At 57.1% G+C, this 22,051-nt stretch overlaps 2 protein-coding genes across 5 annotated transcripts in view; one reads left to right on the forward strand and one right to left on the reverse strand.

Annotated features, from left to right (window-relative positions):
• ASB2 (ankyrin repeat and SOCS box containing 2) overlaps window positions 1-10,778 on the forward strand; it is a 41,627-nt gene extending 30,849 nt beyond the window's left edge. For both annotated transcript variants that reach the window (XM_066342660.1, XM_066342658.1), the window contains 3 exons: window positions 6,112-6,676; window positions 7,808-7,961; window positions 10,131-10,778. In XM_066342660.1, coding sequence (XP_066198757.1) covers window positions 6,112-6,676; window positions 7,808-7,961; window positions 10,131-10,267 — 856 coding nt within the window. In that variant the 3' untranslated portion in view covers window positions 10,268-10,778. The remainder of the gene's footprint in view (window positions 1-6,111; window positions 6,677-7,807; window positions 7,962-10,130) is intronic.
• A 2,758-nt stretch (window positions 10,779-13,536) lies between these two features.
• Window positions 13,537-20,991, reverse strand: FAM181A (family with sequence similarity 181 member A). 3 transcript variants are annotated; one of them, XM_066342631.1, is made up of 2 exons: window positions 20,961-20,991; window positions 13,537-14,739 (listed from the first exon to the last, which is right to left on the reverse strand). In XM_066342631.1, exon 2 carries the CDS (start codon window positions 14,651-14,653, stop codon window positions 13,775-13,777), a length of 879 nt encoding a protein of 292 aa, XP_066198728.1. In that variant the 5' UTR covers window positions 14,654-14,739; window positions 20,961-20,991; the 3' UTR covers window positions 13,537-13,774. The 3 variants fall into 3 exon arrangements, with proteins under 3 accessions (XP_066198728.1, XP_066198726.1, XP_066198727.1); XM_066342629.1 differs by lacking the exon at window positions 20,961-20,991 and adding an exon at window positions 18,233-18,268; XM_066342630.1 differs by lacking the exon at window positions 20,961-20,991 and adding an exon at window positions 15,477-15,523.
• Between the last annotated feature and the right edge of the window lie 1,060 nt (window positions 20,992-22,051).

Genomic DNA, 22,051 nt, shown 5'->3' on the forward strand with positions numbered 1-22,051 from the left:
GGCCCCCAGCAAAGCTCCTGCCACAGGGGTGCTCAGGGGGTGTGCATCCAGGCTCTCCTGTATGGGGCCATCACTGCGCAGTTAAGCCAGTGGAGGGAAAAAAGTCAGGCAGGGGTGATGGGCCGGATGGCATCTTTTTCTTTAGCTCCAGAAAGATCCAATATCAGTCAGCAAACATGGTTTATCTTGAGCCTGACCCCAGAGAGACCCAAAGATTGAGGGGGGGGGGGGTGGGAGGAAGGGGCTGGTCCTCAGGACCCTCCTGGCTCACGGCTCCCAGACCTGCCTCACGGTACAGTCGCTCTGGGCTGTCTTCTAAATCAGTGGTCCCCAACCCCCGGGCCGCGGACCGGTCCCGGTCTGTAGGCCATTTGGTACCGGTCCGCAGAGAAAGAATAAATAACTTACATTATTTCCGTTTTATTTATATTTAAGTCTGAACGATGTTTTATTTTTAAAAAATGACCAGATTCCCTCTGTTACATTCGTCTAAGACTCACTCTTGACGCTTGTCTCGGTCACGTGATACATTTATCCATCTCACCCTAAAGGCCAGTCCGTGAAAATATTTTCTGACATTAAACCAACTGGGTCCGTGGCCCAAAAAAGGTTGGGGACCACTGTTCTAAATGACACCGCCCAGGACCACTGCCCCAGAATCTCTGGGAAGGAGGGAAAGCTACCTCTATCTTTGAGAAGCCCCCTGAGCCCCCCAGATGCAGTCCAATCCTGCTTTCAGGGGACCCACTGATTCATCCAACCTCTGGTTTTGCATAGGAAGGAAGTGACCCAGAGAGGGGAAGTGGCTTGGGGACTGTCGCTTGGCCACCTTCAGTCACACTCCGGTGCCTTCAGGTGGGCCCAGATGGACAGCAGCTTTTTGTTGTTGTTGTTGTTGTTGTTTTTTTTTTTTTTTTTTTGTATTTTTCTGTAGTTGGAAACGGGGAGGCAGTCAGACAGACTCCCACATGTGCCCGACCGGGATCCACCCGGCACGCCCACCAGGGGGCGATGCTCTGCCCCTCTGGGGCGTCGCTCTGTTGCAACCAGAGCCATTCTAGCACCTGAGGCAGAGGCCACAGAGCCATCCCCAGCGCCCGGGCCAACTTTGCTCCAATGGAGCCTTGGCTGCGGGAGGGGAAGAGAGAGACAGAGAGGAAGGAGAGGGGGAGGGGTGGAGAAGCAGATGGGCACTTCTCCTGTGTGCCTGGCCGGGAATTGAACCTGGGACTTCTGCACACCAGGCCAACGCTCTACCACTGAGTCAACCGGCCAGGGCTGGACAGCAGTTTGAAGGAGCTCAAAGTGTGCCCAAGGGTGACCAGGGAGCAGGGCTGGTCCTGGCTGGAACCACCTCTGTGACTGGTTTTCGTTCCCCCAGTGTCTCCTGCTGCAGATTCACGCGAACTCCCGAAGCGATTTCTCTGTGTGGTCACCTCCATTCCCAGGCCTCGACTTCTTCTGTCCCCCGAGACTGAGAGGGCCCCAGCCACTCTCTGAGGCTTCCTAACAGAGGGTTAAAGTTGGACTCCCAGCAGCTTCTGCCACCTGACCAGGCCCGTGGCCAGGCCGCCCTGCTCTCACTCCCTGGGCATACGGCCTTAGTGGTCCTCTCCACACGACCTCCCATAGGCTACCCGGGGATTGCAGTGACATTTCACAGCCCAGAAAGCGGTGCCCGGCAGCTGGTCTCAGCGCTCACCAGGTGGTGCTGTCTCTTCTGCACATTTAACTGGAGCGTGTGACACTTGGGCATGGCTGAGGAAGGGGCCCTCAAGATCCCAAAGTCTCAGTCACCTCCAAGGCATGCTTTTGCCTATTTATTTTATTTCCAATTTGGCAAAGGCACCTTAAAGAGATTAAAGCTCGGAACCAAAGATAGATTTATTAAGAAGTTGTGTTACACAAGAGTAGATGCCCCAAGATTCCTTTGGATTTATCATCGAAACCAGTAGTTCTCAACCCTGTGTGCGCGCAGGGCCCCTGAGGGCTCAGAAATCCTGTCTGCGTGGGCCTAGCACGCCCTCAGCGATCCCAGTAAGCAGTCTGGGCTGGGGCAGGGCTGCAGGATCCCTAAAAGGCGCGCACACAATTTAACTGTGCAGCTCGGTAGAGCAGCAATTTGCAACCTTTTTCATCTCACAGCACACATAAACTAGTAAATAAAATTCTGTGGCATACCTAAAAATATATTTTTTGCCAAGCAGACAAAAAAAAAACAAGTATTTTGATTCATATACACTATAGGGCTATAGTTGTATTGGCTGTTGTCATTTTTTAATCTGACAGTCTAAGGGAAAAGAGGTCAGTGCCCCTGTCTAAACACTCAAGTGTTGCATGTTTAAAAAATTTTTGTGGCGCACCGTTGAAAATCGCTGTGTTAGTGAACCAGTATCTTAGAGTCTATTTTGCAACTGACGTATAACACACGTGCATTGTGGACCTCACTTTTGACCCCTTTGTTCTTAAATATTCTTTCTCTTTTTACTTCTAACTTATAATGTGTTTGCAAGCCACTTAAAACACTTTCTGGAAAAAAGCAGAATAGAGAGTGTGAAATAAACTCAATTAAAATGCAGCTTATAAAGGATGTTCACAAGCAAGTTAATATCCCCATTAATTAAAAGGTAAACTGATACTCAGAGCTCATGGCGGCACAGAAAGTAAGAAGGGAGACGACCACCCCTGCCCCCACCCTCCCGCAGGACGCAGGAAGCTGGCTGGCCACCTGGGCTTCCGGGGAAATGGTGAGGGTTTGCACCAGTGTGTCTCCGGGTGTGGTGCACGGACCCCCTGCGCAGACTCCCAGGCCCCTCCCGGCCTGCTGAACCAGGCCCTAGACAGCAGGGCCCAGGGATCTGCTTTTGTAGAGATTCCCTGAGTGACTCTGAGCCGCAACATTGTGTGCCTGGCCTCCCTCCTTCACGGAGGACCTGCTCCCAGCTCCAGGCATCTCCTGGAAAAGCTGAGGCTTCTAGGCGGGGAGTCCCTCCTGGCCCTTGGGAACACCCTCAGGCAAAGGCTCCCTGGTGGACCTCTGCTGGCTCCAGCACGAGCCCATGGACACAAAGAAGAGGTGATCACACCAACACACACACACACACAGCAGGGTTGACACAGTGCTGCTCAGCGGTAGTGGCAGCGGAGCTGTCTGTGGGCGGCTGCTTCCCTTGTGAAAGTTTAGTCCTCAGTCAAATGTACACTGAACGCTGACAAAGGTCACACCACTGTGACCCGGTAACCCAGAACACCTCCATGTCTGGAGTAGCAGGGCAGTATGCTACAATCACTCTGGTGGCCAGGATACCAGCAGCCACCATTTAGTGAGTGCCTGCTATGTGCAGCTCCGCTTAACACATTAGATCTCATTTTCTCCTCCAAAGCAGCCGCAGTGAAAGTATTATTAAACTGCGTTCTGTAACCCGGATGGAGCAATCCCACCTTGCTGGGTTGTTGACGAAGAGTAAATGAGATAAAGTTTACTTATCTCACTTAGCTCACAGGACCGGCTCTAGGATCACAGGTGGTAAGTGTGTAGAGCACTTGGATCAGTACCCAGAACGCAGCAAGCGCTCAGAGATGCTATGGTAATCCTCACTGAGGAGGGAAAGTACTCACAACAACAAGGAGAGGCCCAATGAAGGGCAGCTATCACCATCGGCGGCGTCCTCCTCATCACTATTGTGATGATTGATTACCCCTCTGTTATAGATAGGATCCAGCGAGTTTAACTGACATGCCACCGCTCGGCTCCGAGAAGCAGAGCTGGGTGTAACCCTGACAGAGGTCACACCACTGTGACCCAGGGACCCGGTCCACGGCCCCAGGAGGAGCCCCCACACTGCTAAGGACAGCCTGCTTGGGCCTCAAAGCTCTATGCTCTGTTCCCTGCTGCTCGCTTGGGTTCAGGCTGGACAGGCAGCATGGCAGGGGAGCAGCTTTGGGGAAACTAAAATCCTGGGTGGGAGCCAGCCTGGAGCGAAGAAAGCGGGGTTCAGTTACTGGTGGGTCCCAAGAACAAGGCAGGGGCCTACTTGTTGGGACTGAGGCTCAAGGTCGCCTGCCGAGCGAGGTCTGCTCTGCTCCAAGGGCCTGAGCAGATAGGTGTGCATCCTGACCAGGGAAAGGAGGAGGGGCAGAGGACCGGGCCTCTTAGGCACCGAGGGTTCTCTCGGGCAATAGGCACCTTTGTTCCTCTTCATGAGGTGCACTCTGAGGTCCCAGGGCCTGCCCATGGGAGAGGTGGGAAGGCCCGAGCTGTCCTCCAGCCCACAGCACGGGCTTCAGGGAGAGGTGACAATACAGATATGCAGTGGAGCTGCCCATATAGTCACTCCCTGGTGTTAAGGGGACTGGGGCGTCACGGGAAGGCCTGGCCCTGGGTGCACTGAATACCTACATTCTGCCCTGGCTTTGCCAGCCACCTCCTGTCCAGCCTCACTCTTATTCCAACCCCACAGCTAGGCCTTGGTTTCACCCTTTGTAAAATGGGATAGCTACACACACTGGTCCCCAGACCCTGTCCAGCATTACGTGTTCACGTTCAGATTGGTGAAGGCAACGGAAGTGTAGCAGGAAGACGGTTTTACTGCATTATTAAGATGATGCTCCAGGGAATCCAGGCAGCACCCAGTGACGTTCCCACACTTCTGCCCTTCCCCTCTGTTCAGCAGGGGGTTGCAGAAGACCAGCCATGACCCGCCAGAGATACCAGCCCCATCTGGCCCAAGGCCCCGGGCAGTCCCTCTCGCTGCTCTTTCCCGAGCTTGGGCAGGTTACGGCTGTTAGCAAGCATTTGTTGCCAATGGCCTCAGTCCAGGGTGAGGCCCCAGCCCTGCCTTTGACCAGCACCTCTACAGAGCAAGGTCAGGCCTCCTGTGCCTGCACAAATAGAAATTAGGAGGCAATTAGCCCCCCTGGGTGTGCGAATTTCCTTTTGAGGTTTTAGACGCAGATTTTAGACCAACACAGCCGTTACTAACAATAATAACATTTTCCACTGAGATCCTAGCAGGAGGTCACTGGCATGAGATTTACAGGAAGTGGGGAAGTCAGCGTGCCAGGAGGCAGAGAGGCATGGGAACAAGCCTGGTGGCACCGGCTTGCCCTGCCACGGCCACCTCCTTGGGCCCCACATGGGGCCGCAAGGTCACCTGTCATCAGGGATTAGACAGATTAGGGTCTGGAATCATGACACTAGTAAACACTAGTAAACTGTAGGAACTTGTTCCTGCAGGTGGCAAGGGTCCAGGGAAAGAGCAAAGACAAGGGGTTAAGAGTCCTGGGGTCAAGCCCCCAGAACTGCTTTATAACCTTTGGTTATTCGCTTCCTTTCTCTGAGCCACATCCGTTAAAAAAGAGCCACAGACCTGCTCTGGATACCCTACAGAGCTGCAGGGAAGGCAGAATGGAACAGTCAAGTGAATGTATGGTGAAGAATACAAAACCCCAGGACATATGCTACACAAGAAGTAAGGGGGTGGTTAAGAGTGTGGCCCTCCCTCCAGGGGAACCAGACTACCTGGGTTCAAATCTTGGCTGGGTATCCTTGGGCAAGTCACATACACTCTCTGGGTTTCTGTTCTTCACCTGTAAAGGAGGATAATACTAGTACCCACCTCTTAAAGCCACTGGGAGGGCATAACGATCAGTGCAGGTTAAGTGCTGAGTGCAGTGCCTGATTCAAGGACGGAGTAGAGCCAGGGATCTCCAGCCCCAACTGGGGCTGACCAACACACTCCAGCCCACAGTCAGGGCGGAGAGCCTGGGAAAGACTAGAGTCGGACTTCAGCATAAGAGGCACTGAGACAGGACAGGGGAGGTGACCTCATGGTCACCCAGCCCCACTGCTTACTGGCTCTGTGACTTTGGGAAGGTAACTGAAGCTCTCTGAGCCTTATCTGTCAAGTAGGGATAGCAGCAGACCAACCCTCCCCAAAGTGGTAACTGTAAAGAATGGCTGGCCCCTCAGCGCCCCCAACAGGTAGGCCCGTGCCTCTCTACACTGTAGCTGTGAGTTTCCAAGCCTGGCCCGCAGCGTCCCTTGCTGGAGAGGATGGCCCCGATGTGCGAGCCGCTCTGTGACACGTGCGTGCCGGCCCCGCCTTACAGGATCGTGCAGATGCTGCTGCCGGTGAGCAGCCGCATGCGAGTGCGCCGCAGCGGCATCAGCCCGCTGCACCTGGCGGCGGAGCGCAACCACGACGACGTGCTGGAGGCGCTGCTGAGCGCGCGCTTCGACGTGAACGCGCCGCTGGCGCCCGAGCGCGCGCGCCTCTACGAGGACCGCCGCAGCTCTGCGCTCTACTTCGCGGTGATCAACAACAACGTGTACGCCACCGAACTGCTGCTGGCGGCCGGCGCCGACCCCAACTGCGATGTCATCAACCCCCTGCTGGTGGCCATCCGCCACGGCTGCCTGCGCACCATGCAGCTGCTGCTGGACCACGGCGCCAACATCGACGCCTACATCGCCACGCACCCCACCTCCTTCCCCGCTACCATCATGTTCGCCATGAAGTACCTGTCGCTGCTCAAGTTCCTCATGGACCTGGGCTGCAACGGCGAGCCCTGCTTCTCCTGCCTGTACGGCAACGGCCCGCACCCGCCCGCTCCGCCCCCCTCCAGCCGCTACAACAGCACGCCCGCCGCGGACAAGGCGCCCAGCGTGGTCCAGGTAGGGGTGGGGGCGCCAGGTAGGGCGGCGCCTCGGAGCTGGTGTGGGCTACTCGGGCTGCACTTCCAAGGCATGGCGGTTAATGCGCTTTGGAGGGCGTGCAGACTGGTAGTTAGCACACTTTGGTGGCAGCGGAACCTGGTGGTTAGCATGCTTCAGAGGCAGAGGAACTTCGTGGTTCACACGAACAATTAAATCATTTTTTTTTTTTTTTTTGGTTTGCCACCTTGGGGAATTGAAGGAAGGAACAGTGGAGCAGGGGACTGGTGGGGAACTGCAAAAACAAGGGGTTCATCACCCCGCAGCAAACCTGTGCTTGGAATGTGAGGTTGGATGTTGGGATGGAGGTAAGAACAGGTTGGTCTAAGGTCAGGTGCAGAAAGTCAGAGCAGGACACGTTCACGGTGATGACTTAAGGAGTCAGAACTTAATATGAAAAGGAAGTTAGAAAAACGCTTCTCTTGGAGATGATTATAATAATAGCTAATGGCCCTCATTTGTGGGCCATCGACTGTTTGCAAAGAAGTTTACGTTCATATTACCTTAATTCTCACAAACCCTCGACGTCGCTGTTATATATACCAGTGGTCCCAACCTTTTCTGGGCCAAGGACCGGTTTAATGTCAGAAAATATTTTCACGGACCGGCCTTTAGGGTGGGACAGAAAAATGTATCACGTGACTGAGACAAGTGTCAAGAGTGAGTCTTAGATGGATGTAACAGAGGGAATCTGGTCATTTTTTAAAAATAAAACATCGTTCAGACTTAAATATAAATAAAACGGAAATAATGTAAGTTATTTATTCTTTCTCTGCGGACCGGTACCAAATGGCCCATGGACCGGTACCAGTCCACGGCCCGGGGGTTGGGGACCACTGATATATACCCATTTTCTAGACAAGGGAGTGGAGGCTGAGAGAGGGGATGTGACTGGCCCAAGTGGCAGCAGAGGCCTGTGTTGACAAGAGAAGGGAACTGGCTCCTAGCCTGGGTGCACCCAGTGTCTGTCCTCAGATAGGGCCCCTGCCCTGGCCAGCCTTAGGTTGTCACGGAGGGGGAGGGGGAGGAGGAGCTCACTGAGGCTGTCCCCTGGTCCTGGGCGTCCCAGCGCTGCTGTGTGCTCTCTTTCAGTTCTGCGAGGTCCTGTCTGCCCCTGAGGTAAGCCGCTGGGCAGGGCCCATCATCGACGTCCTTCTGGACTACGTGGGCAACGTGCAGCTGTGCTCGCGGCTGAAGGAGCACATCGACAGCTACGAGGACTGGGCCGTCATCAAGGAGAAGGCAGGTACGGCTGTCGCGGCGGCTCCTGGCAGCTCTCCCTGCCTGACCCAGGCCCAGGCGCGGGGCATGTGACCGTTCCTGACATGGGATGAGCACCTACTCCTTGCCAGGCTCTGTACTGTGTGTCACATACAGCGATCTCGTGACTCTCTGTTTTGTAAATGAGGACACTGATCTGCAGAGAGACCATGTCACCTCGGCCAAGGTCTTATCACTGGTCAGTGGCAGAGCTGAGATTCAAACCCAGGTCTGACCAACCCAATTTCTTCTACTAAGACGTTCTAGGATGTTTTAAAGAGTTCCAGGTCCCCAGTGGATATCAGGATGTTTGGAGTAAGTTGCCCGTTTTTGTGGGCTACTGAGCAAAGCAGTATGGTGAGGTCCAGGAAAGAATGATGTCCTGGAGTGTCTCAAACTATAGATGTGTAGGAAGCGAAAGGGCTTCTTGTTGAAAATGCAGGTGCTGACTCAGCAGGTCTGGGGCAGGGCCTAAGAGTCTGCATTTCAGCACGCCCCCCAGGCGGGGCCAGTGCTGGCGGCCCACAGACCACACCTGGAGCAGCACTGACCCCCGTCCCCGAGCTGGGGAGTCGGGGGCTTGCCAGTTGACCGTAGGCCTCAGCGTCCCCTCCCTCCACCAGCCTGAGGTGCCCGCGGTGGGGGAGAGGTGCGTGGCACAGTGAGGCAGCCTTTGGCCGCGGCCCAGCTGCTGTGTGCAATGTAGGCAGTGCGGCCTGGCTAAACCAGGCTGAGAATCCCTTGTAAGCATTATGGAGCTCGCCTGGCAGGTGAGGTGTCAGAAGCAGTGGAACTGGGTGCTGCTGCCAGTGCTGAGCATTGGGCACCCGCTCTGAGGAGTCCTCACTGCCCAGACTTCTCTGGCTCTGAGGGGCACAGTCCTGTCTCCCGCCAAGCGCTCGTCAGTCACGTGGCGCAGAGACTGACATGCAGCGGGTTGTGTCGTGTCCCCCCGCCCCCACCCCCACCCCCGCTGCTGCAGTCCCCAGGTGAGACTGTGCTGGCTTGTTGCCTGTCCGGGTGGCCTATGTCCCAGTGCCCCTACTCGGACTTACCAAGTTCCTCCCGGATCCTCGTACCCGGTTTGAACCTGAACCAGCTGTAAGCGTCTGCATTTGTGCAGATGCCTGGGAAGCACTTGAACTGAGACCCTCCTGGGGAGGGAGGCGTTGACTCTGGCTCAGCTCTGGATGCTCATTGAGTTCATGAATAATTGGTGACTGTCACCATGATCCTCTGCAGCCACTAGAGGGTGGAGCAGTCCATGCTTAGATGTCGGCCTTGCCCTTGACCGTCCCCTCCCCCCTTCTCCCTAGAGGAGGCTAATCCCTTACAACTAGGCCCTGTCCCCTGGAAAAACGAGCAGAAGTAAACATTTAGTAACAGATAGTTCTTAACCAATACCTCCTTTGGTTACCTTAAAGCCCACTGTCCAGCTGCAGAACTCCCTCTGCCTGCTTTTTCACGCAGTGCTGTGATGTTGACATCATTGCACTTTGAGGAAGGGCAGGCAGAGGCTCTGAGATGTGTCATGATAAGCCCAGAGTTACCTGAGTTATCTGGGCCACCAGCCCAGCCCTGGTGGCCCCGTGTCCTCTGCCCACCAGGGGCCTTTTGTCTACCTCCCCGCAGAAAGAGACCCAGCTTTGCAGAGGGAGGGTTCTGTCCTAAGGAATAGAAAGGCAGTGTAAGTGTCAGAAAGGCTGTGACGACATGTTGTCACCTAGTGAGGCCACGCAGCAGCCTGGCCTCACTGTCCACCCCCCCCATCCTCTCGTGTCCCGCCTCCCCTGGGCGGCCGTGGCCTCCTTGGCTTGGCACTGCTGTTTTCCTTGCTTGGAAAATGCCCGCCCACCTGTCAGAACCCTGCTCAGAGGGCAGCGTCTGGTGTGAAAGCCTTCCGCAAAGGCCCTGGGCCGCCACCTCTGTGTCTCAGACCTGAACGCGGAGCTAGGCACAGCAAAAGAGCAGCCTGTGTTTGTTGAATGACTAAATGGATGGCATTCTTTGATTCAACGAACACCTTCCCTGTGCCAGAGCCTGTGCCCAGGGCTGAAGTAGATGACCCCATTAGCGGTCACATGTGCCCCTGTTCCTACCTCACCCCTCCCCTCCCACAAATGACAAATCAGCTCTCCCTTTCTCCTTTCTCCAGAACCTCCGAGACCTCTGGTTCATCTTTGCCGACTGCAGGTTCGAAAAGCCATTGGGAAATACCGTATAAAACTCCTGGACACGTTGCCACTCCCGGGCAGGCTGATTAGATACCTGAAGTATGAGAACACCCAGTAACGGGGGCACGTGGAGAAGGAGGGCTCCTCAGACTGTTTCACTAAATCTCAGGACGGCAGTGTCCCCAAGTCCAAGGGGACCTGGTGACGGATGTGGCTGTGGCCTGCTCCCACTGAGCTGGGGCAGCCACTGTGACCTCGCCAGGTCTCTGGGCCAGAGCTGTGCCCAGAGCAGTGAACAAACTATGTCAAGTAGAAGGAAAAAACCATGTTTATTTCCAAGTGGTTGAGTAGATCCCAGACCTTCTCCGCCATCAGGAATGGCAGGAACCGCCATGCCTGGGGTGGGCGGGGCTGGCAGGACAGAGCACGGGGTGGCCTGTGGCTGGAGCACTGCCCGGGTGTTCGCCTTTCCTGGACACCCTCGCGGCAGAGCTGCTCCCAGCCCTTCCCCTTCGTCTGTGAAACTCCACCTGACTTCTGAGCTTTCTCCCCGAGGGTGCGGCCTGGCGGGGGGTGGGGAACCCTCCGCCCCAGAGGGCTTCCTTAGGTACAATAAATGTTTGCACAGATGCCTCCTTGCCCAGTGCATTTCCTCTCAGCAGAGCCCCAGGGCCTGAGGTCCTCCGCCTGCTCATGGTGCGAGTAGGGGCGGGGCAGGGGCTGGGACAGGACATGCAGCACCTTGAACGCGTCACCTTGGTCTGGGCTTCTGAAGGACACAAGAGAGTGTGTCCTTCGTTCACCAGAAGAGACCCAACAGCCCAGGGAGAGGGGCAGCTCCCTGCACTGTGACCAGAGTCATTGAGGTTGGTTTTCTGTCCTGGTTCACTCGCCAGGGAAACAGGAGTTTCACCACAAACAGGGTCTTGGGGCCGACAGACGTGTCCCCAGGCACTGTCTTCATGTCCTGCTCAACCCTGCTCTGCAACAAAAATTCAGACACCAGGGAAGAAGAAAAAGCATTTAAATACTGGCTGCTATGAGCAAAGGTGCCGGAGAGATGGTCGTGTCAACCATTGCTCAGTCACCAGACTTGAGGCACGAAGCCCCGTCCCCTGCGTGGCCTCCTTCAGTCCCCATGTGGCTCCGTGGGGTGAGCCAGGCCGGAGCTGCCGGCACCCCCTCGACGGGGCAGGGGAGAAGCCGAGTGTTGCACAGTCAGAGCACGTTGTTGTGAGACCCCTGTGCCGAGACCAGCAAGCCGTTTCCATGGAGGTTGTGGTGGCTCACCATTGTTCTCTTCCCAAGTGTGATTAAAGCCACGGGAGAGGACACCGGAGCAGGCCACCTCGCTGAGAGCCTGGGCCGCCTGCCCCGTATCTGAAAGAGTCTCAGGTCTGATGTAGTTTCTGGCCTCGGGATGGTGAACGGCCGGCGGGTGGGGGAGCCCCGGTTCCAGGGCTTGGGTGGGACTCCTCTGAGGCCTCGGGTGCCCAGTCTCCGTGACCCCGAAGGCCTCGCCAGCTCCCGCGTACTGCCTTTCCGTGAAACCAGTGAGTCCCAGTGTCTGCCTGCAGAGGAAAAGCCTTCTGAGCAACACTAAAGCCGCAGGTCAGAGGGGAGTCAGCAGAGCCCTGCCCTCCCCCCGGGGGTACAGAGGGGAAAACAGGCCCAGGGAGGGAGCGGGCACTTGTCCGGGTACACACAGTAAGCCCCGGGGGCTCCAGCCCAGGAGTGCGTGGCCAGCGCCCCATGCCGCCTTGCTCGAGCGAGCCTGTGGGGAAAACCCTGACGGAGCCCTGGTCCCCACAGACTGACGGGGTCCGACCTTGATGCGGCCGAGTGTGGGGGCAGTCAGTGACGGGACAGAACGGAAAGCTGTTCAGATGTATTTGGGGTGCGGCTGGGTATTAGGTGAACTCCTAATCTATGGCGTTTCTCTGGTCAATTTAAGTCCTAGAGCCCTAACAGGCAGTGGCCCCAGGCACCCCGGGGTGGTCTGAGTGAGACGCCTCTGGAGGAGGTACGGTTGAGGAGGGCTGTGCTTCTGCTGAGCCACATCTTAGCAAAGGTTTCTGCTTCCGGAAGAAGTCACCCTGTGTTTGAATGAACACACTTCCAGCTGTTCCCCTGGGAAAGGTGGAGTGGAGCCCAGCTTTGGGGGCTGGGCATGGTGGGCTGGGGCAACACCCACCCTGAGAAAACACGCCTCCTGGAGCTCTACTCTCTCTGGGGTGCGGTGGGGGTGGAGTTGGATGGCCCAGTCCATTACATCACCACAATACCAGCATGGCAGGACTTACAGACACTGCCAGATCGCCAGCAGAGGGCGCCTTTGGTTGGTGCAGCTTTTCATCACTTGGGTCGTAGTACTCAGAGTGTCAGGTACTCACATTGTCCCCACGACAACCTGTGAAGCAGGTCTATTTTCAATCACATTTTCAGATGAGGAAATTTTGGCACAGAGAGGTTGAGTAACTTGTACAAAGTCACACAGCTAGTAGGAGGCAGAGCCCAGATGAGTGCTTTTAACACTCTGCTGTCCTGTGTTACGGTATGGCGGGGCTGAGCCTCGTCCGAATGGACCTGGGGGCCCTTTGTGGAGACGCACAGGAGGACGGACGGCACACACCTGTTCCTGGTCCTCTCCCTGCCCTTGAAGACCGGAGAAGCCCGAGGTGAGAGTCCCAGCCGCGGACTTTCTAGCCTGTGCAGTTCAGCCTCCGTGGCTCTGACGTACTCCAAGACCACTGGACATAAGCCACTTCCCGGGGGCCGTGCTGCCCATGCATGTAGATGTGGCCCCCAGGGGTACAAACGGGCACAGTGCGAAAATCCCTGAGCAATTACCAATCCTGGAGCCTTGTGTTAGGAAGGATTCTGAGGCCTGATCAGAGTGGAAGTCCCCACAGAGGGGACCGTTGTCATCCCACCCGTCATTCTGCAGGTGGGGCAGGGAGGTCCTGAGAGGCCGGGTCCAGCCCCACACCGCACAGCGGAGCCAGGACCACATCTCCACCTTCCCCTGGTCCCAGTTTGGACCCTCTGGGGATCCAGGCCTCCCTCAGACTCGTCCCCACCCTCCTTTTCTTGAAGTGAGCTGTTGGCCTCCAGTGCCCATTCCCGGACAGCACGAGGCCCTTGGGCCACCCCGGGCTCCCCTACAGCTAATCGCCCCGTAAGCAGCCATCCTGGGCACAGCCAGTGTTTCTTAGGCCTGGGCACCACTCACCGTCATGACACCCAACATGTGAAAACTGCAAAAAGAAATGTCTTTATTCTTTTAACATTCTTAATATTTACAAAGAACAGAAAGAACAGAACTGAGGCTGGCTCACACAAGGGGGGGCGGGTGAGCAGATGTGTAACGCGGGCTTCTGGGGTGGCTGGCAGACCTGGGCGAAGCCCCACCGCCCAGGGTCTGCCCAGGGACCGTGAGAGGGGCCAGGCTCGGGCGACTGCCTGAGGGGCCGTGTCCCATTCCTGCTCTCCCCGTCCCACACGCATACAAAGAGATGGTTCTCAAGAGGCCACCATGGCCCAGCCCGCTCCTCACAAGGAGAGCTCCTGGGGCCCCCAACACTCCTGCAGGCTGGAGGTGGGGGCCAAGGCCCATGCGGCCCAGCTAGAGGTAGCCAAAGACGTTGAAGATGGGCGGGGGCATGGCCGGCTTCGTGGGGATCGGCTTCAGAACCACAGGTCTGTATACTTTCTGCCCCAGGCCATCCATATCCTTGCAGAAATGAGCCAGTTCCCCAGGGGAAGCTGGGCTTTTCCTCCACAGGCCCAGGCTGGGGACCGGGCCATGAGGCAAGGCCCCTGGAGGGCCCGGGTAGATGGGCTGTCCATGGTACTGGAAGGGGCAGCAGCTCCAGGCATTGACGCGGCCCACCAGGGAGACCCCGGGCATCTTGTGTGGCTCCTTTTCAGCCAGTGCCTGTGGGGACATGGGCACCAGGGCCATCTCAGGCCCTAAGAGCTCCAAGCCCTTGCAGTGTTTCTTACCCTCATAGGGAGGTCCCTCTCTGGGGCCCAGTACCCCCTCCAGCCCCATGGGGTAGCTGTGGGTGGGCCGCGGCTCTTCCCAGAAGGAAGCGGGCAGCTGTCTTTTCCTCATGGGCACCTGGCCAGGCCTGACAGCTTCTGGACTCTGCCCCTGTAGGGCCTGCTCCTTAGAGAGACACCCTTCCCGGTAGGGGTTCCCCAGAGCCTTCTCCTTGCAGTCCCCACCACTGCTAGGGCAGGAATCGGGGCCAGAACCGAGGGGCAGCCTCGCGGGCCGGTCCTCAGGCCCCCTTCTCAGCGGAGGCTCGGCCCCTCGGCCCGGGAGGCCCCGCGGAAGCCGGGAATACTTCTGGGAGAAGCGTTTGAGCTGCTTCTGCAGGTACTTGCGGTGGTCCACGGAGCGGCGGCAGGGCGCGGACTTGTCCAGGGCCGCCTTGATGTCACTGGACGCCAGGTTGACAAAGTTCAGCAGCATCTTCACGTCACTGTCGGATGCCATCACCAGGGGGGCCACTTCACGGGACTTTCCATGAAGAGGGTGGCTCTGCTGGTGGCTGGCAGCTCCAGGGAGGGCACAGAGCTGACCTGGGGGACACACAAGCCATTGTAGTCTCTCTGAGCCACCAGCTCTGCTCTCCCCGAAGGCCGTGTGGCTGCAGCCAGGGGCCGCGGCCCCAGCACCCCCTGACCCCAGGCACAGTTCTGGGTGGTGGGACACCCGTTCCAGCCACGAAGCATTGCGTGAGCGCCTGTGACGGAACAGGCTCGAGCACATTTAGTCCTTCTGGGTCCATTGCCCTCAACTTGCAGCTGAGGCTCAGAAAGGTCAAGTGACTTGCCCAAGGTGATCCAGCTACAGGTAGCATCTCCGGGGCTGGAGCACAGGTGCCCTGGCCCCGGGACAGCTGTGGGTCCCACACATCCTGCTGCCAATGTGCACAGCTTGCCAGCAGGGTTTTCTGTTCTGAGCAGAGGTGACTGCTCCAGTTTCAGGCAAAGCCAATCCCCCTCTCCCCCTGGCGGCGCCCCCTCCGCCCACCCCCACCCCCAGCCCTGCGGGCTCAGCCCCCCTCCTCGGTCCCCACGCTCCACCCCCAGCGCTCACGCAGGACAGGCAGGACCCCTGTCTGGCACTCGAGCCCAGGCCTGCCTGGCGGGCTGAGCTCAGGCTGTGGCAGCAGGAACTCCCCTGTAGAAGCCTATCTGCAGCAATTTCATGCCTCCCAGACCACCTCCCACAGCCTCTCACCCCTCCCCTGGGCCCCTGCCTGCCCCGGGCCCCCACCCAGACGGGGCCCTGCCGCCAGGGCCTCCACACTGACCAGGGGTGCGGGCCCGGGTCCGGGCCCGCCAATGTGGCCCAGCTGGTTCCCGCCGCAGACCGGGGCCAGGCCCGTGCGGCCAGTGAGCTCCAAGTGTCCAGCTGGAAGCGGTTGTGCCGCCCGCCCTCGAGTGGGCTGAACGGAGGACACGTCCCCGGAGCTGGGGGGCCCCTCAGGCCAATCAGGAGCGCCTCTCCAGATACAAAGCATCCCAATCAGGCGGCAGCGCCCCGTTCCCACATTCTTTGCCATCACAAATTGTCACCATGGGGACCATCACAAAAAAGACAGCTCCCAAATGCAATCATTTCCCGGTAAATTTCTACCCTTCAGCCCCACGCCCCCCTCGGCCTCAACGCCCTCCTCCCCTTGACCTCGGTTCCCTGGTTTCTTGAGGGGGCCGTGTGTGTGTGCGCGTGCGTGTGTGTGTGTGTGTGCGTGCGTGCGTGTCTGTGTGTTTAAGAAGTCCAGGCCTGAGGAGGGGCTGGGCCCAGAGGAGATGGGCTGCCGTCCTGCCCCAGGGCTCGGGCCTGCAGCTGCCATGCTCCAGTGCAGACGGACAATCGGACGGGTAAGCCGGGCCGGCGGTCTCTCCCCGCTGTCCTTGAGCGTTGAGTGGCTCTCTCCTCTCCTCTCTCGCTCCCACCCCACACCCCAACCCCCGAGGCATGGCTCCGGCAGGCCTGCGAGGGCCGGTGGCACCGGGGTACGGGCAGAGGTGGCCGGGGAGGACTCTCTAACGAGGGCCTGGGATATCCATGGGAAGGCAGCGGAGCTCTCAGGAATCTTGTCTTTATGTTTGCTTCCTCAATTGAGCTGCACAAAGCCTGAATTGCCCATTCAGCGCAGCCGGACAAAAGGTTGGCGTTGCACGGTCCCCTTGCATTTGTAGTCAAACAGTTAGGGACTTAAATCGAGTCGTCATGATGGAGAAAGAGGTGGACAAAGCCCATAGAATTGCCATCAGCAAACATTTTCCTGTGTCATATTAGCCAGTCTCCATGGCTCCCCCTGGCCTGGGGACAATGGCACAAGTTTGCACACTTGGCTACTGTCACCGTGCCAACGCCGGCGGGGCCGCAAGCAGGGCCACTCTGAGCGAGCGAGGGAGCCCCGAGCCGGCCGTGGGCCCTGCACACCAACTGGCCGGAGGGAAGGTGAGGTCGGCGGCGGAGGGAGGCTGCCTGGGAAATGCAGGCGGGCGAGGCCTCCATGCCAGCCAGCCTGGTGGGCCCCTACCCCTCCTGCCTGGCCCCTCCTCCCCTCCTGCCTCTTTCTTTTCCTTCTCCTCTTTCCTCTGCCATCTCCTCCTCCTGTCCCCGAATGGCTGGTGGTCTACACACACCTTTGCACCACAATCTACACTGCCAGGGGCTCCTCCCTGGAGTCCCCCCTCAGGCTGGGGACACTGACAGGGCTGGGCCTGGCCTCACCCAGGAGCGATGGCCCCACCCCACCTGCTGGCCAATAGACAGCCGCTCCCCACGAGAAACCTGCCCACAGCGGCCTGAGCCGCCTCCCCCTTGGCCTGAGAGTTCCTACTAGTAAAATGAAGGGTTTGGAAGAGATTGCCCAGCGGTGGGGGGTGTGGTATTCTCCACGCCTCCTTCCCTTCCTGTGGGGGTTAGAGAAGCATGGACCGAGATGGAGGTGACCTTGAACTGGCGCATCTGGGTCACCGGACATCACACGGTCTGAGGAGTGTGACCACTAAAGCAGCAGCCTGTGTGTGGATGAGAGCTAAACCACCATCGTTTCGAGCCTCTGAGTTTTGGGGGTGACTTGTTTCTGTAGCATAACCCAGCCCACCCTGACCGGTACAGGCAGGAAACATTCTTTCTGCCCCAAACCACCCTGCACATGCGGCTGGACAAAATGCCCAAGGTCATCGGGTTAGGCCCGCGCTTGTCCCATCAGAGCGCCGGCTGCCTCCTGCGTGGGGGCCAGGCCGCGCAGCCTGACGTGTTCAGATCCCTCCATGACCCAGCACCGGCCTACTTAACCAACTCCCCCATTATTCTCCGCTGGGAGGCTGGCCTCAAACCACCCCGGCCCTGTTCCCTCCCTGGCCTCCTCCATGGCCTGTGTCCCTCTCTCTGGAGCCCTTTCTCCCTTTGAAGAGCATCGAGACTGTCTCCCGCCACTCCGCGTGGTCACAGCTGCCTCTGAGATTCCACAGCACCTGCAGCTGCTCCGGCCCACCTGGCTTTGCCTGCCTGTGACATTATCCCCTTGTTTCTCAGCTCATATTGATACCCCCCCCCAACAGGCCGGTGAGTTGTGTGGGAGTCAGGTCTATATTTTCTAAAAAAAAAAAAAAATTCCTATAGATCTCAAAGTGGGCTGTTCTCCCCACTTTTTGTGAAAAGAGGGAAAGAAAAAATGAAGACAAGAGGGAGGGAAGAAGAAAGGGCAGAGAAAACGGAATGGATGAACTAACTGATACTTGTTGGGCACCTACTATGTGCCAAAGCCATAACCCGCGGCGGCAGGTGGAAGACCTCCCCGGGCCCGGCCCCACGAAGGCGCTCTCGTTGCCTTTTACAGTGAAGAACGTCAGGTGGAAGTCACGTTCCCAAGGATCACAGCTGATACTTGGTAGAACTTGACCTTGAAGCCAGGCCTGTCTCCACGAAAAGCCTGTGTTGGTCCTGCCACGCCACGTGGCTTCCCTGAGCTCCTCACAGGCACGGGGCACTGATTTCGTGCTGCCCGGTTTGAAGGCCCAGAAGACCACATTTTTTTTTTTTTTTTACCTAAGTCCTGGGTTCAGCTCTTCTGTGCCTCTGTCAAAATGTGACTGTCAACTTGCGACTCAGGAATATATATGGGAGCCACCGCTGTGGGACATCAGGCTGGAGAGGAGGAGAGAGCCGTGGTTCGGGGAACTGTGGCCCGAGAGCCCGATCTGTGGCCCTGCCCTGCCCCACCCCGCCTCTCATCCCTGCGGGGAAAGACTGCTCCCTGTTTCCCTGAGAGGCCACGTCGACAGGTGGAAAAACAGTAATTACACTTATGCCTCACTCTCGAGAGCCGTTTCACAGTCACTCTCGTCACGGTCCCGTGTTTGGGCACGGAGGGAGTTGTTTTCCTTATTTATAGTTGGTGACACACTCAAAGACATGCCTCAAACCTCTAATTCTTGAACCCAACTCAGGGCTGCTCAGCCAACCCTATCCTCTCAACAGTTTTCAAAGTCCAGCTTAAGTAGCTGGGAAGACTACCAACTCCAGCATTATATATGACACCCTCTCCCAGTCCTGTGTTTATAGATTCGGAGATAAAGTCTAACCTCCTTAGCTTAATACAGGAGACCCTTTGTAATCTGACCCCTACTGGGGCCCGGCACAGAGTAGCTTCTCACAGAAGGTTTCTGGAGTTCAGTTCTTTGCCCACTCCACTGAAGAGAATTCTCCCTGGGGACTGGAAACAACTGTTCCCTGTCTTCTCTTTCACTTCTGGTTTGGCCCACCCACCCAACCCCACCTGTGTGAGCTCTCTGAAAACAGGGAGTTTGTCCACTGTTCATCTTTTATCTCCAGTGACTGGAAGGGCCTTGGCACAGAGCAGCCCAAAATGAAGGGCGCTGTGGTTGCTGTGCTTTAATGGCGGCCAACGGTCTGTGCTTCGCTGGGACTGTGGATGCCTTGAAAGCAGGAAGCTCCATTCCACAACCACGTCCCCTGCAACAGAGAGGGTTTCTAGGAAGCCCCGTTCACTGCAAGTGAGCTGTGCGGACTTGAACCGTAGGATCCCTTCCCACCCATCGGCTGTCACCTCCGTGGGTCTCTGACAGTCCAGCTGTGCTGACCCCGCCTCAAGTTTATCCACACCATCCAGCTGTGCTGACCCCGCCTCAAGTTTATGCACACCATCCAGCGTCAGGGACTAACCCAGCTTCCAGTCGACTCCACTCTGCACCTACTGTGTGTTAGGGACCAGAGGGTGCAGGGTGGGTTTCCTTGGCTTGCTCTGCTGTCCCCAAGGCGACTGTTGGAGGAGAGATGGACTTTGTGCTAATGACTGAATGGCTGTCATCTGCCCACCTCCTCCCAGTGCGACAGAACAACAGGACCTTGCTTTCCTCGGTTTCCCAAACAAATGACCAGGAGCCACCTGTCCAGGAGCTCTGGAGGTCATCAGACATAAGCCACTCCTAGGTCTTAGCCAACACAGGTGCAAACGGAAGCTGAAAGCCAGAGGGGGCGGTTGACAAATGGCATGCACTGGTCAAGCCAGAGGGGTGGGGGAGCTCATCTGGGGTGGCGGGCTTTCAAATTACTTTCCTGCAGAGAAGCCCAGTAAAATCACCATGTGGCGGCCCAGCGTATAAGTGACAGCCGCGTGCTCTGAGCATGGGCGCAGCTCACACACGCAGACGCACACGGGCTACTTGTCTTGCAGACAGAGAGAAGACAAGGAAGCTGTTTTGATGACAGAGAACTTTGAGACCAAGGCTTATGGATTACAGTCCGACATCAGCCGTCCTTTGCTTTGGTTGTGGAACATTCAGGAAATCTTGATTTAGAGAAACAAGCAGCTGAAGCGGTAATTGTTCAAAAGCCCGGCTTGCCACCTGAGCTTAGTCATCCAATGACTACGCAGCCCTCACCGTGTGATCCAAGTCTGTAACAGGCAGCAAGTCGTGTGTTCTTCCCAGGTGCCATGCTTACTGTCTTTAACGGATATGGAAACCGAGGCACCAAGCTCGGGAAGTTGCCCACCGTCCCCTGGTCAGTAAATCTCTGCTGGGATTGGGATGCTGGCCGTCGGGGCCAGACCCTTGGTGACGACCATCGCACGATACTGCTCCCTGCGGACACCCATTCACCGGCACACCAGCCCTGGCCCCCTCCTGGGGCTGTGCTAGCCCAGAGATGCAGGTGTGCTTGGCCTACCCGGCCCCGTGGAGCAAGGTCCGACCACCAGATTCAGAAAACGTTCAGAGAACACAACAGCCAGACCAGTGCCTCCATGGACTCATGACGCAGACATCACAAGACTATTTATGTAACTAACCCCCTTACATAATGGGAGTATTTCAATCAAAGACCAGCCTGCGGCACGCTGTCAGCTGCAATCAGACCAGACAGGCTTCCTTGGGGTGGAGGGCTCAGGGTTGAAATAAACCCCTGTGGCTGCCAGGCTGAGGGCTTCCTGCCCTGGCGACCTCACCTGAGATCTGAGGCTTAGCACCACCGTGGCCGTGCCCTCCGAGCGGCCGGAGACTAGCTCAGCCAGTCTCTGCGTCCCCGACCGCAGCCCAACTACAGTGACAGAGACATCACAGGTGATGTCTCACCCTCCGTGGACAAAATCTACCCAGGTGAAGCCCACCTTGGACACATCTCAACTGTAAAGAGCGGCTGATGTGACAGGAATAGCACCTCTGTGTCCCCGTTGGGCGACCCAGTGGACCACTGCCCCACATTCTCGCCGCCACCACCCTGTGCCAATCCCTGCCACCCACCACGTGCTCATCACCTTGACTGTGTCCTCTGGTGCCTCTCTGATGCGTCTTCCCACCCAACCCAATGCGCTGGTTGGGAATGAAAAGTTCGTTTAATCTCAACTGCCAACTCGAATTTGATTGGTGATGGCTGGCGGGTGCCCTGTGGAAAGATTCCAAGGGCCCTGCAGGGCTCAGCAGTGAGAATGCCCTGATCGGCTAGTGCTGTCTTCTGTGGGTGCAGATGGAGACAGGCTGACTATATGCCAGGTGTTCCTGAATCCGGGTCAGAATCACAGGATGCAAAGCCAGGGGTGCGAAGCTTGGCACTCTGGTAACCCCTAACCCTCCTCAATTTTAATCAAAGGAACAATGTCCCAAAGAAGAACAGTGGCTCCCCCAAGGACTCAAGTGCTCCCACTTCCCAGGCAGAGTTCACTGATGCAATTCAACAAACTGAGGCCAGGGATGTTAGGCATTCTGGAGAGTGGAGACCCTGAGTTTGGTGCAATGGGGGGGAGAGGTTGCTACAGGGAGCAGGGCAAGATAAAGTTAGGAAGAAAGGTTGTCCTCCATATAGATTTGCAAGCAGGAGGCACATCATAAAGGCCTGTTAAATGAATGAATGAATGAAAACTTTCAGAGGTGGGCCTTGCCCTTTCTGTTCGATAGATTAGGAAACTGAGGCTGAGAAAGTAGGGAAATGCTTTCCTGGCCCCTGAGCTAGATGGCAGAGGGGCTGGGGTTTGATCTCAGTCTTGTCTACACCACAGTGCCACTCGGAGAAGGGGGGGAGCAGGGCATTGTCCCACCTCATCTGTCTCTTGCCTCACAGTCTCCCAGGGCTCCCCCTCCTGCCTGGAGGGCCTGTCCCACTTTGGTCATATACAGGGGACTCCTTTTTGTCATCCAACTTTCGTTTCCTGACTCCTGATCACAGCTCTGTCTGTAGTGCAAATCCAGGCCCAAACACACTTAAAAAAACCCCTCTGGGTAAAGTTTTGCCACAGGACAGGGACATTTGCATAATCAGCAAGTGGGCCATCGGAGCCTGCCTGCGCATGTTCTGTTCCCGGGTCCTGATCGGGCGTCAGGGGAGTAAGAAGGGTTCCTACGGTGAGTCCAG

This window comes from Saccopteryx leptura, chromosome 6, assembly GCF_036850995.1.
Source record: "Saccopteryx leptura isolate mSacLep1 chromosome 6, mSacLep1_pri_phased_curated, whole genome shotgun sequence".
NCBI classification, from domain to species: domain Eukaryota; kingdom Metazoa; phylum Chordata; class Mammalia; order Chiroptera; family Emballonuridae; genus Saccopteryx; species Saccopteryx leptura.